Source organism: Alternaria infectoria (genome assembly GCF_024043175.1).
Source record: "Alternaria infectoria strain BMP 0036 chromosome Unknown scaffold_4, whole genome shotgun sequence".
Lineage (NCBI taxonomy): Eukaryota > Fungi > Ascomycota > Dothideomycetes > Pleosporales > Pleosporaceae > Alternaria > Alternaria infectoria.
This window is the reverse complement of record NW_026250693.1, coordinates 1,251,877-1,264,008: the sequence shown is the minus strand read 5'-3', so window position 1 is coordinate 1,264,008 and position 12,132 is coordinate 1,251,877. Positions and strand designations below refer to the sequence as shown.

At 53.9% G+C, this 12,132-nt stretch overlaps 5 protein-coding genes across 5 annotated transcripts; all 5 read left to right on the top strand.

The window, feature by feature from the left end:
• Positions 1–695: 695 nt before the first annotated feature.
• J4E92_003428 (uncharacterized protein) lies at positions 696–1,329 on the top strand (the record flags this gene model as incomplete). The annotated part of the gene is made up of 2 exons (XM_051494825.1): positions 696–1,171; positions 1,221–1,329. 2 exons carry the CDS (start codon positions 696–698, stop codon positions 1,327–1,329), a joined length of 585 nt encoding a protein of 194 aa, XP_051355118.1.
• Positions 1,330–2,060: 731 nt separating this feature from the next.
• Positions 2,061–2,772, top strand: J4E92_003427 (uncharacterized protein; the record flags this gene model as incomplete). Its single annotated transcript, XM_051494824.1, has 2 exons — positions 2,061–2,465; positions 2,524–2,772. 2 exons carry the CDS (start codon positions 2,061–2,063, stop codon positions 2,770–2,772), a joined length of 654 nt encoding a protein of 217 aa, XP_051355117.1.
• A 556-nt stretch (positions 2,773–3,328) lies between these two features.
• EGD1 (Nascent polypeptide-associated complex subunit beta) lies at positions 3,329–4,182 on the top strand (the record flags this gene model as incomplete). Its single annotated transcript, XM_051494823.1, has 3 exons — positions 3,329–3,360; positions 3,613–3,785; positions 3,917–4,182. The coding sequence occupies 3 exons, from the start codon at positions 3,329–3,331 to the stop codon at positions 4,180–4,182; spliced, it is 471 nt and encodes a 156-aa protein (XP_051355116.1).
• Positions 4,183–6,734: 2,552 nt separating this feature from the next.
• J4E92_003425 (uncharacterized protein) lies at positions 6,735–7,778 on the top strand (the record flags this gene model as incomplete). The annotated part of the gene is made up of 1 exon (XM_051494822.1): positions 6,735–7,778. The coding sequence occupies one exon, from the start codon at positions 6,735–6,737 to the stop codon at positions 7,776–7,778; it is 1,044 nt and encodes a 347-aa protein (XP_051355115.1).
• Positions 7,779–10,166: 2,388 nt separating this feature from the next.
• On the top strand, positions 10,167–11,661 carry J4E92_003424 (uncharacterized protein; the record flags this gene model as incomplete). The annotated part of the gene is made up of 2 exons (XM_051494821.1): positions 10,167–10,964; positions 11,014–11,661. The coding sequence occupies 2 exons, from the start codon at positions 10,167–10,169 to the stop codon at positions 11,659–11,661; spliced, it is 1,446 nt and encodes a 481-aa protein (XP_051355114.1).
• Positions 11,662–12,132: the final 471 nt, after the last annotated feature.

Here is a 12,132-nt window from a genome sequence, read left to right as displayed (position 1 = left end):
GCGTCTTCAGCCATGGTGCCGGTAATAGTCCATGTGGCCGTAGTGCCGACTGTAATCAATTGCCTCTCAGATGCAGGGCGGCAGGGTCGACGCACTGCGGGGGTGCATCGAGGCCCAGCGGGCACTCTGTTGGCCGTGGCTTGAAATAAGCTTCATGCGCTAACCATAACCGGCTAATTATGCTCAAAGTCGCTCCTTGGGAGTCCGGCTGCTTGAACGTCGCTCACACGCCCGAGCCACCGACAGCGTGCCATGACCCATACAACGCGCATGGAAGGGATCTTTCCGTAGCTGCGAGATTTGCCTGTCATACATGTAGGCGGGAAGGCGTTGCCGAGAAATGTGCTCACATGCCCCGACGCTCCACGCCTCAGCCCAGACTTGACCATTCTTGAGTGTCGCAGAATCTTACGCATTCACCACAATTGTATACACTGCAACACGAAACCAGCGCCTCCAGGTCGTGCGTTCATGCTGAGGCGCCTTCATCTTTACGGAACTGGAACCAGCGAACGCGCAAGCCCACAGCGTACCGAGAAGTCTTAAGCGATCGCCTGCCCCAGGACTAAGATAGCAGTCTGGAACTCGGTACCTATTCTTCGATCCCTTATCACCCCGCGCGACCTAAACGGAACCCATCCTGAGCCTCATCAACGGAACCTTCTTATCGCTACACGCACGTCGAACCCATCACCATGGTTGCTCACGAGGGTCACGATATGGATATGGATTCGATGGATATGGGCGGCATGTCCATGGGTACTTCCTCACATGGCGGTATGGCAATGGCGTTCGTCACGTCAACGACCACCCCTTTGTTCTCCGAGGCTTGGACCCCGACGACCGCTGGTCAATACGCAGGGACATGCATCTTCCTTATTCTCCTGTCCATAATCCTTCGCGCCCTCTTCACCGCGAAGACATACCTCGAGATCAAGGCCGTCAAGAGCGCGCTGAAGCGACGTTATATCGTCGTTGCGGGCGAGAAAGCGGTTGTCGATAGCGCTGCAGACGACGCCAACTCGATGACCGGTGTCCTCACAACAAACGGTGTCCAGGAGGATGTGCGCATCATTTCGGCGCCGGTCTCTCACATTCAGCCATGGAGATTCAGCATCGACCTGCCCCGGGCACTGTTGATGACAGTTGTGGCCGGCGTCGGATATCTCCTGTAAGCACTACACATTCCAGTCATTGCGTCAAAGCTAACTTTTGGGCAGCATGTTGGCAGTCATGACTTACAATGTTGGGTACTTTTTGTCTGTGCTAGCAGGTGCATTCGTCGGTGAGCTGGCGTTTGGCAGGTTCAATCAGGTTGCGGCGCACTGAGTCTTCGACTTGCATTCTGTTATTCATATCCAAACAAAGCTTTCTAGAACGTATTATTCATCGTGATACCCCAGACACATATTTTAAAAAAGATTCTTCAACACTTCGTGTTCATTCAGTCGCTAGGAGCCTCCCCGCAGAATCCTGTGGAGTGCACAAAGCTTATTTCCAACAACACAAATGCGATTCATGGACGTGGTATTCCCATAATTTTGATCTCCATTCCCGGCTATACAGTAGAACCATATTCTAGGCCTCGGCGCGTCACCGGAAATGCCATCGGTGAAATGTAACCTTGTTGGACGCTAGTCGCTTCCGCGGTGAGGAACCACCGCTTTGGTAATAAACTTGCTCAATTGTCGGCATCCTGCACGCCACACGATGCCACACCCTAACGGCTTGCACATTAGCGACAGTCGCCGCTGATGCAGGATACTGCTCACTTACTGCTATCTGCTTAGATCGTCGACCTATTCGAAACGCGGGATCAATGCAGGTCGCTTCCAGTGCTCACGGGCGAGCCACGCGATTTACTGGAACGGAATGCACGGCATGGGATGGAGTGCGTCCCAGAGTAAGCTGCAATAAATACGGCAGGCGATCCCGGCGTTTCTTTATTGTTTGTTGTTATCCTCTTAACCTTCTCGCATTCCTCTGCATCAAGTTGAAAGCGCTGTTCCTTCTCTTTCCCACACGGCATCAAGACCTACGTTTGCCTCTCAATCGCCAATATGCTTACCAACGGTGCTCTTGCGCTCGCCTTCCTTCCTCTTACGCTCGCCCATTTCCAGCTCAACTTCCCTGAAGCGCGTGGATTCACCGATGACACTGAGGGCAACTTCCCTTGTGGAGGCTACAACGATGTCCAGCAAGAGCGCACCGATTTCCCAATCAGCGGAGGGCCGATACAACTGCACATGGAGCACCCGCAGACCAACGTTGCTGTATACATGGCCATTGGAGATAACCCGGGAGACGGATTCAGCATCGTCGCACAACAACAGACCCAAGTATCAGGTCTAGGAGACTTCTGCTTCGGTCACGTCTCCCTACCGGAAGGATTGAATGTGACGGATGGTACCAAGGCTTCGATACAAGTTGTTACCAACAACCACGAGGCGGGTGGATTATACCAGGTAAGCCATTGACATGGAATGGTCCATCATCGCAAGAAAGTCGCTAACGGCCACATAGTGTGCGGACGTGACCCTGGTCAACAACGCCCAGATCAACTTCGCCGACAACTGCAAGAACCAGACAGGCATGAAGGTTACTCAGGAAGACATTCCAGGAAACCCCAATGGAACGGAGACGGAGACAAGCCCAAGCTCGGCCGCCAGCGGAAGTGTTGCATCGTCTACGCCGACAGGTGCAGCAGTGCAAGCGAAAGCTTTCTCATGGGCATTGGGCGCTGTTGGTGTGGCTGGAATTGCACTACTCTAGGTAGTGGTGGGCATTTTGAAGTAGAGCATTAATACCACTATTCGCGATCAAGCTCAGTGCGAGTGTTCAGTCTGTTGGGATGTGAAGCATTTTTCCTTTGGTGTAAAGTTGATAGACCGACATTCCGCATTTTGGCCTTGGGTGTGCACCGCGGCTCTGTCTGTGCATCTGCATCTGCATGTGAACCCAATTGAAACAATGACCAACGCGTCATGTTGAGCGTCTCGACGTGGATGAAATGGTTGTGCAATAGGTAGGCTGGGTGCAAGTGTTGGCGCGTATGACCCCTCTGACGTTGCGGGGATCTGAAGCTTCCACAAGCGAGGACATGCACACAATCGGCGCTTCCGTCGAGTTTCGCCGATGGCCGCAACAACTTCACCAGCAACACCACACTCCAAGTCTCGGCCACGATCCCGAATTTAGGTGCGTACCGGCCCCGCGCTCGCTCTGAGCCCAAGCCCTCACCCCAAGCTGCGCAGAATCCGGACCCGACCGCTGACACTCCACGCCCACAGCTCTCCCCACCTAGTCATCCTTCCTCAACACAGCAAATATGGATCAAGCAAAGTTGGCGCGCATGCAAGCGTCGGTGCGCATTGGTACGTACTCCAATTCTGAGCTGCAATTGCTTTATAGAGCAGTCAGCCATGTCATTCGAGGGAGTAGTTGCTAACTTGTGTGTGTACAGGGTAAGCAATCCTCTCCTGCTCCATTTTGACAGCCCCGCACCACAAAATATCACGAACCCGCGAAATCCCACCACGACCGCCCATTGGTAGCGAACGACACTCAGGAATGATATGGCTATGAGGGATTCGAGGCTAACTCGATGTATAGCGGCAAGGGTACTCCCCGCAGGAAGGTCAAGAAGGTCCACAGGGCCGCTGGCACCGACGACAAGAAGCTCCAGACCGCGCTGAAGAAGCTCAACGTCCAGCCCATCCAGGCCATTGAGGAGGTCAACATGTTCAAGAGCGACGGAAACGTCATCCACTTCTCAGCACCAAAGGGTACGTCATCCCAAGCGTTGTGACATGTGGATAGGGAAGTGCCTTGGTACATCAGACATGGCACTACATGATCCACAATCATGCCACCCTAACTTTTTGTCGGAGTACATACTAACTCACGCATCGTATAGTCCACGCATCAGTACCTGCCAACACCTTCGCCATCTACGGACACGGTGAGGACAAGGAGCTGACAGAGCTCGTCCCCGGCATCCTCAACCAGCTCGGCCCCGACTCGCTCGCATCGCTACGCAAACTCGCCGAATCCTACCAGAGCATGCAGAAGGAGAAGGGCGAGGATGGTGACAAGAAGGAGGACGACGACGATGAGGACGATGATGACATCCCCGACCTCGTCGCTGGCGACAACTTCGAGTCCAAGACTGAGGTCGAGTAAGAAGTTACGCAAAAGTAGCTTAAGAAAGGGTCGCAAGAGCCAGAGAGGAGATTATGTGCAATGACGACCTACCGCATGTATATTGATATGGAGGACTTCATGGATGCAATGACCGTGACGGTCAGCAATCGCGGTGGGTCTTGCAGGCAAAATACCGGACTGGCGTTATGTCTCAGGAAAGATATGAATGAAATCTTCTAGCACGCTCTCCACGATCACTGCGCACAGATGACAGACCAGAGCATACTTGTATTTCACGTTGCGAAGCCTTGAAGCCCGCGTTCGCGTCTGTTGGTGAGACGCTGCGGATGAAGTTTCCAAAGACGCTGCGGAGAACCCGGAATACCAAAGATCTCAGGAGTACGTCATACCAGATGACCCAGCTGCAGGACTCGCACTTCGCGATGCTCTTGTCAGGAGGACGGAACTTCTCCGCGTTGTTCGTGGTTTCCAAGCATGTAAGCACCCCTCTGCACAGCTATGTATTGTCAGCGACGGATCGGCAGCAAGGGATTCCGGGATTAAGCGTGAAGTGACTAGCACCCGCTCCTTAGCTTCCTTTTCCCAAGCCTCCAATATCTAACAATGCGTGTCGACAGCCTGCTGACGAACGCGATTCATAAGCGTGAGCATAAGCAACGCCTGAAGCCGGCTAAAATCCTGATAACGGAATCGTGAAAACCATATATCAAGCTAACGACGCGCTTAGCCCATTGAAACGTCGCACCCTCGATTCAGCATCGACTTAACGATTCGGCGGCTCCCCACCTGCGGTGTCCCTGAGGCTTGAAGCGCGCCTAAAGTTTAATAGCGACGCGTCTCCTGAACTTTTTCTTTTGCGACGTGTTTGTATCTATCTCTTCGTCTTCTTTTCATTACGATACCCAATCCAAGCGCATCTTCTAATTATCGTTCACCATGAGTACCGAAACTATCCTGATCCTCGGAGGATCCTTTGCAGGCATCAGCGCTGCCCACTACGCCCTCAAGCATGTTATCCCACAGTTACCCAAGAAGGATGGAGTTACATACAATGTGACGCTCGTCAACCCCTCCAAAGACCTCTGGTGGCGCATCGCAGCACCTCGGGAAAGTGTCTCCAAACAGATGATGCCTTCGGAGAAGACCTTCTACCCCATCGAGCCTGCGTTCACTTATGCGTTCCCCAAGTTCAAGTTCATCCAAGGAACTGCGACAAATGTTGACCCCACCGGCCAAACAGTCTGCGTTGAAACAGCATCTGGCGAGCAGCAAAACGTCGAATACGCTGCGCTTGTAATCGCGACTGGTTTCACCACACCAAGCCCGCTCTTCACACAGGCAACCGACCGCGAAGCCTTAGAGAAGGTTCATACCGCCTTCCAGGAGGGTCTGAAGAGCGCAAAGACAGTAGTCATCGGTGGAGGCGGCCCAGTAGGTGTCGAGACCGCTGGAGAGGTTGCAGAGATTCTGAACGGCAGACCGGGTTTCATGGCATCCGCGCCCAAGAACCCAAAGGCAAAAGTCACGCTCATCTGCGGAGACAAGAAACTCTTGCCTCTTCTGCGTCCAGCCATTGGTCAAACCGCTGAGCAGTTTCTAAAGCGTCTCGGATGCGATGTTACCTACAACACGAGGGTTGTTGGATCCACCAAAGCGGGCGAAGAAGAAGGCGCAAAGACGAGGGTGGAACTCAGCAATGGCGAAACAGTCGAAGCGGATATCTACATCGATGCGACCGGCTCTCGGCCGAACACTGGCTTTCTTCCGAAGGAGTGGCTCGATACCCGCAACCGCGTCGCATGCAACGACAAGACCCTCCGCGTCGAACACGAATCCGCCGGTCCCCGCGTCTACGTCGTCGGCGATGCAGGCTCTTATACTCGTGGAGGCGTCATGGACATGTACGACGCTGTACCTGCGGCCATGACAAACCTCAAGAACGACTTGCTTGCCCACCTGACTGGGGAGCCACACAAGGGCGATCGCCACTACACGGCGAATCTGAAGGAGCAGCAGATCTGCCCAATCGGCACCCAGAAGGGTGTTGGTGCGTTCAATGGCTTCAGGGTGCCTAGTCAGATGGTATGGATGATCAAGGGAAGGGACTACATGATCAGCCAGCTTGCTGAGGGCACATTGAGGGGCGATCAGTTCAAGAAGGAGGGCAAGTGGACGCCTGTTCAGCAGGCTGGTAAGGCTGGACTCAGCTCAGGCTAGACGACGAGCAGACTTTAGAAGTTGAATGAGAGCATGCAGGTGGGATATACCTGTATCGGTTTGTTTGTCGCGTTGCGTTCGTAGCGGATCGGAATACCCTTGAGGCATAGCGCGTAGGTTATATAGTCTTAATAATATGTGGAGTCGGCCTGCTTGCCCTTCTTACAGCTAACATATCTGACTTGCTACGTGACAATGGGGTTGTGATCTCCATGCCCCACCCATTTAAGCATAACCTTAGCGCGTCATAGCTCTGAGCTCCAAAATTTCCCAGCGGCAACATAGATGCTAACAATTCGCGCCTCGAACATCGCACCCGATCCAAGCGAGTATCAATTTCCAGTACATTCGCAATGGCAGCCGCAACCCAGCCCTCGCCAGCGCTCACGTTCCCTCGCCCCATCTTCGCCGCCGTCTCCCCACACCCGTTCCTGCAGGCGCATCTGTCCGCAGAGAAGAAGAAGCCCATACGCGCAAATGGCCGTGCTGCAAACGAGTTCCGCACGCCAGGTATCAACACTGGAAGTCTCACCCACTGCAATGGCAGTGCAGTCGTGCGACTGGGCAACACAAGCGTCGTCTGCGGCGTGCGCGCAGAGATCTTAAAAGAAGAAGACATCCCGGGTACCTTCGAGTATCCCGGACAAACTGCCGGGCAGGATTCGGAAGACGAGGAAGACAACGGCGAAGAAGTGGAAGAACTGAGGTTACTGGTCCCGAACGTGGAACTATCTACAGGCAGCACACCCTCACACATCCCCGGCAACGCGCCTTCCACATATGCGCAAACGCTCATAACCCGCATACGCTCTCTCCTCAACTCGACACGACTTCTCCGCGCTTCAGATCTCCGCATACTATACAAGCCATCCACGAACCCCGAAGACCCAGACACAGAAGCGGAGACACAACTGAAAGGGTACTGGGTTCTCTACCTCGACGTGTTCTTCATCAGCATCGATGGCAACGCATTCGACGCGGCGTGGATATCCATACTCGCTGCGCTTCGCGACACACTCCTACCACACGCGTACTACGACGAGGAGTACGAGGGCATTCTTTGCTCAGACGAACCCAAGGAGGCGCATCGCCTTCAATTACGCGGTCTACCGATACCTAGCACATTTGCAGTGTTCGAGGGCAAGAGAGAGGACGAGGACGAAGAAGTAGACTTTGTGCTCAGCGATCCTGATGCGTTTGAGGAGGGTGTGTGTAGAGAGACCGTTAGTGTGATGGTGGATTGTGCAGGCGGAAAGAAGGGCACGAAGGACTTGGTCATCAGAAGGGTAGAGAAGAGCGGCGGGGGTGTTGTCGGTAAGGAGCTGATGGCAGGTCTGATCAAGAGGAGTATTGATCGTTGGGGCGCTGTGGAGGGTGTCTTGAGTGGGAAGGCCTGAGTGAGCTGGTATGCATGCTTTACCCACTAGCCGCCGCGGCGAACTCAGCAGTCTTCATCTGCCATCCGATGCGGTATTGAGCCGGCACAGACAGAGCCCACCTGGGTAACTCGACTGAAAGAAGATACCTCAGTGAACATCGGCATGTGCTAGAGACTTTGTCACGGGTCAGCCACATCTTCAACCTGCTTATCTGAGGCGGAAGCCATCATTAAAGCGGAAGAAGGACTTTCATTCATAAGTTTGAGAATTGGCCACTTCGCCAATGTAGAGCAAAAAGCATACGCAGACCCGATCGAACTAGCACGCTGTTCGTACGGGTATGCGAGCCTGCTCGGGTAGTTACAAGGCGCGTACGTCACGCAAAGCCTCAATCGCCATTCCCAAAACTTGCTGTCTGCATGCTATGTATCCCTCTAAACTCTTCTTCTTGCATGACTAGTTTCTCAACCGCACGACATTTCTAGATACGACTCGTCAGTTCTCACCTAACTCAACGCCCAAGATTGCGTAACCTGTCAGAACCAACGAACAAAAACGTCTCCCTGGAGGATCAAACGCCCCGCTGTTCCGCTAGAACCTTGTTTCGTTTGTCCGCGGCACGCTGCCGCTCTGGTGTACCGGTCGCTACGTCCCGTGGAGGCTCAACAACCGTAGTACGCCTACACGCCTGTATACTAACACAAGCGCGCGACGTACGCAGCGCCTAGAAGGAGGCTCTAGAGTGTGTTGAAGTCTACGTAATCCACAGGCCTTCGTTACGCGCCCTCTGTGTTCAGGCTTCATCCATGAAGTTGTACAGGGAGTAGTCGCGCTCCTACAGCCACTCCTTCTACTCGGAGTAGATGCAGACGCTACGATATCTCCACTTATGTAAATCGTGACGACGGTTGTGTTTCTCAACTCCACAACTGAGCAGTAACCTGCAGTATGCCATTCAAGTGTGGTCTAGACCACACGTCCCCTCGCACGAGTCCTGTGCGTCTCATGAATTGTGGGGATGGTAATTTCTTTATCGATACGAGCCGCTGTGCCACGAGCTGTCGTTGAGACGTCAGGTACCAAACTAAGCAGTGCAGCTACACTCCGGCTACTATGAACTTGTTGAATGGCGGCCGCCCGTCTACCGGTCGGAGACTTCTGCCAGGTACGCTGCAGGAACGCGTATGCTGTAGAATTAGCCTTGGAACAGGACTTTTGCCTGCTAAACTTGACTTGGAGGTCATCATAAAATTGTGATTCGACGCCACGCACATGTCGTGTTCGGGGACAGAGCGTCAGCTCGGACTGTGGCATGCTGCAGCGTGATGACCCGTGGACGAGTTTAGAAAGATCACGTGGGATTCTTTATCGATTCTGTTTCTAGATACAGGACATGACAGCTCGTCAAGATTACCGTTGCCCTGGATCGTGTCCTCATCGACAGCAAGCGGTCCTTGCGAAGATCTCGTTTCCCAGGTACCGGGGCGATCCTCTGAGTGCTTCCCGTCGCGGCCCAGCGGCAAACACTTTGTGCTCCACATAGTGTGGGTTCGGTGGAAGAAAAGAGCATGTCTGCCGGGTTGTCCTCCTTATCGGAGCCCATGCATCGAGGCCTAAGAAGAAACATGTGCAGCAAATGGAAGCGCGCGCGGACATTAATCTTAGGCAGGGGGAGTCAGCACCGTTTGAAGATCAGCCACCTGGGCCTCGCGTGCGACGATCGTGACGCTAAGCGCCCCGAACGCCGCCAGGAACGGAATCTGTCTTTCTGTCCTATCGATACGTCAGCCGTCTTCCAGACTCTGGCAAAAAACAACGGGAGTCGCGCGAACTGCATGTTGGTATGTTTCAGATTGCGACGGCGTGCTGCAAGCCTCGCTGCAGGCTAGAGGGAGTTGGGCATCGTCACCACGTATTCTTGCGACTCGCGGCATAGCATTTTCTCATCCTACCCCTGACACCCGCGCCGCCGCCTTCGAACTGCGCGCGGCTCCCCTGGCTCAGATCTCCACCCGGAAACAACTACGCACCTAAGCGAATCTAGTCACATCAGTCAAACTTTTGGATGCCTCAGCTAATCTCGTCCTAGAATGGGGCGCCTCAAGCGTGGGCTGGCCGCCCCCATGGCTGCATGTAATTCCCGATGCATGTGGGCGTCCCTGGATATATTATCCAGTAGCCTGCCCACCAGAATCCTGTTCTTATCGCTGTCTTCACATCGCTCTCTCTTTGGCTTCCGGTGGAATACCATTCTTTCATTCTTTTGACTCTTTACACACTCCTTTTGAAATCAAGAGCCTACAGAGTCTGTGACTCGGTCCTTTCATTTTCACACAGCTCACTCTTTTCGCTGTCTTACGACTCATACAAGATTTCCACATACCCCAGAACCACAACCAAGCCAACATGCGTTTCGATATCGTCTCCCTCACGGCTGGCTTTGCCGCCACTGCCTCCGCTCAATGCGTTGGCAACTATTTCAGCTTCTACAACCGCGCCGGCAATGCCATGAGCTACCAGCGCCTCGACCCCGGTCTGTTTCCCGGAACCGAGAGCCCCCATCTCCACTCCTTCGACGGAGGAAACGGACTCTCCAAGTCCATGGGCTTTGCAGACACCCAGGCCTCTGACTGCACTACTGCCCGTATCAAGACCGACAAGTCTCTGTACTGGCGCCCCACTCTGTTCTTCACCAACGGAACCAAGCTCTACCGCGTACCCGAACTAGCCACCAAGATCTACTACAAGTACGGCGATGGCAACAACTGGGCAAACGTCACTGCCTACCCAGAGGACTTCAACATGATCGCCGGTAGCCCGCTCAAGCGCTCTGACGGTGACAACCCCGCCGGTGTTCGCTGGGGCTGCCACGAGCCCGACGGTGGCTCCACAGCCATCTTCGCCAACGGCTTCCCCAAGGGTTTCAGCACCTGCAAGTACGGCTTCGCTTCCGAAGTCACCTTCCCTTCGTGCTGGAACGGCGAGAAGATGGACCCCAAGAACCCCAACGCGCACATGGCCTACCCCAACGGCAACGCTGGTGTCGGTATCGAGAACTGCCCTATGACCCATAGGGCTGCGCGTTTCCCTACTCTTTTCATCGAGTACTGGTGGGACGTTACCAAGTTCACCTTTGGCCCTGATGAGGCTCCTTGGGTCCTGTCTAACGGTGACCCAACTGGTTACGGGTTCCATGGTGACTTTGTAAGTTCTTCTTTACTCCTCTTGACATTCACCTCTAACAAAGCAATAGATGAACGGATGGGAAGCCGGTGTCCTCGAAAAGGCCGTTAGCGAGAACGACGGATGCAAGTGCGGTTGCGGCTGTGGACAAGAAGAGATGGAGCAGTGCTTTGGTTCCGCGAACGTCAACAAGGATAGCGATGAGTCCTGGAAGAGCTGCTCCGCTATGGAGGCATACGGTGGTGATGACGGAAGCGTTCTTGACGCTCTCCCAGGATGCAACCCCATCCAATCAGGCCCTGCTTCTGCTACATCAGCGACCGGCGCAGGCTGCACTGCTGCCGCCGTCCCTGCCGGTAACAGTACAACTGCTTACTCCGCTATCATGACTCCCACTGGCGTCGCTGCCATCTCTTCTGGATACGCCGCTGCCTCTTCTGCTGCCTACTCTGCGGCCGTACCCAACGCCTCTTCTGCCGCTACCGCTCTCCCCCTGAGCTCATACTCAGCATACAGCGCTGTGCTTCCAGACAAGCAGATCAACACAGCGACTGGCGGTTACAACGCCCCACAGCCTACCCCAATGGTACCATCTGAGGTTGCAGATGCTACTACCTGCGCCAGCGCACCTATCGTCACCGAGACGGTCAAGCAGACGGTTACTGTTACCGTCGATGGAAACAGTGCTATGAGCACTGGCTCTTACGGCGCGTACTAAGCCATGCTTTGGCGATGTGCAACTCTTCAGCGTTGTGAAAACATTCGAACAAAAATTCAGATCGTATAGCTTTACGTTCCTTGTACATATTTCTGCCGGTTTTAGGCAAACAAAGAGACATAGAGGATGGATAGATTTCCTCAACCAATCGTTTATCAAACAAACCTTTTATTTGCCATTGATCCTTTTGACACACGTGTGATGGATGAGTGATTGGAGCGGGCAAAGTAGCAGGCGGAATGTGGGACAGCATCGGCGCTCGTCGTGACCGACCGCCGTCTTGAAATTACCGTTATCCACTTACCGACCCCACCAATGTACACACCCACACACCCAAAGTCCGTCGCGACAAGACTCGAAGCTCGAGCGCGAAGCCTGGAAGACTGCCGTTTTGACGTTCCATATTGAACCGAGAGTGACGTAGTGTGAGATACCACATTCTTACCACGTCAAATTGGTAAAGTTGGTAAC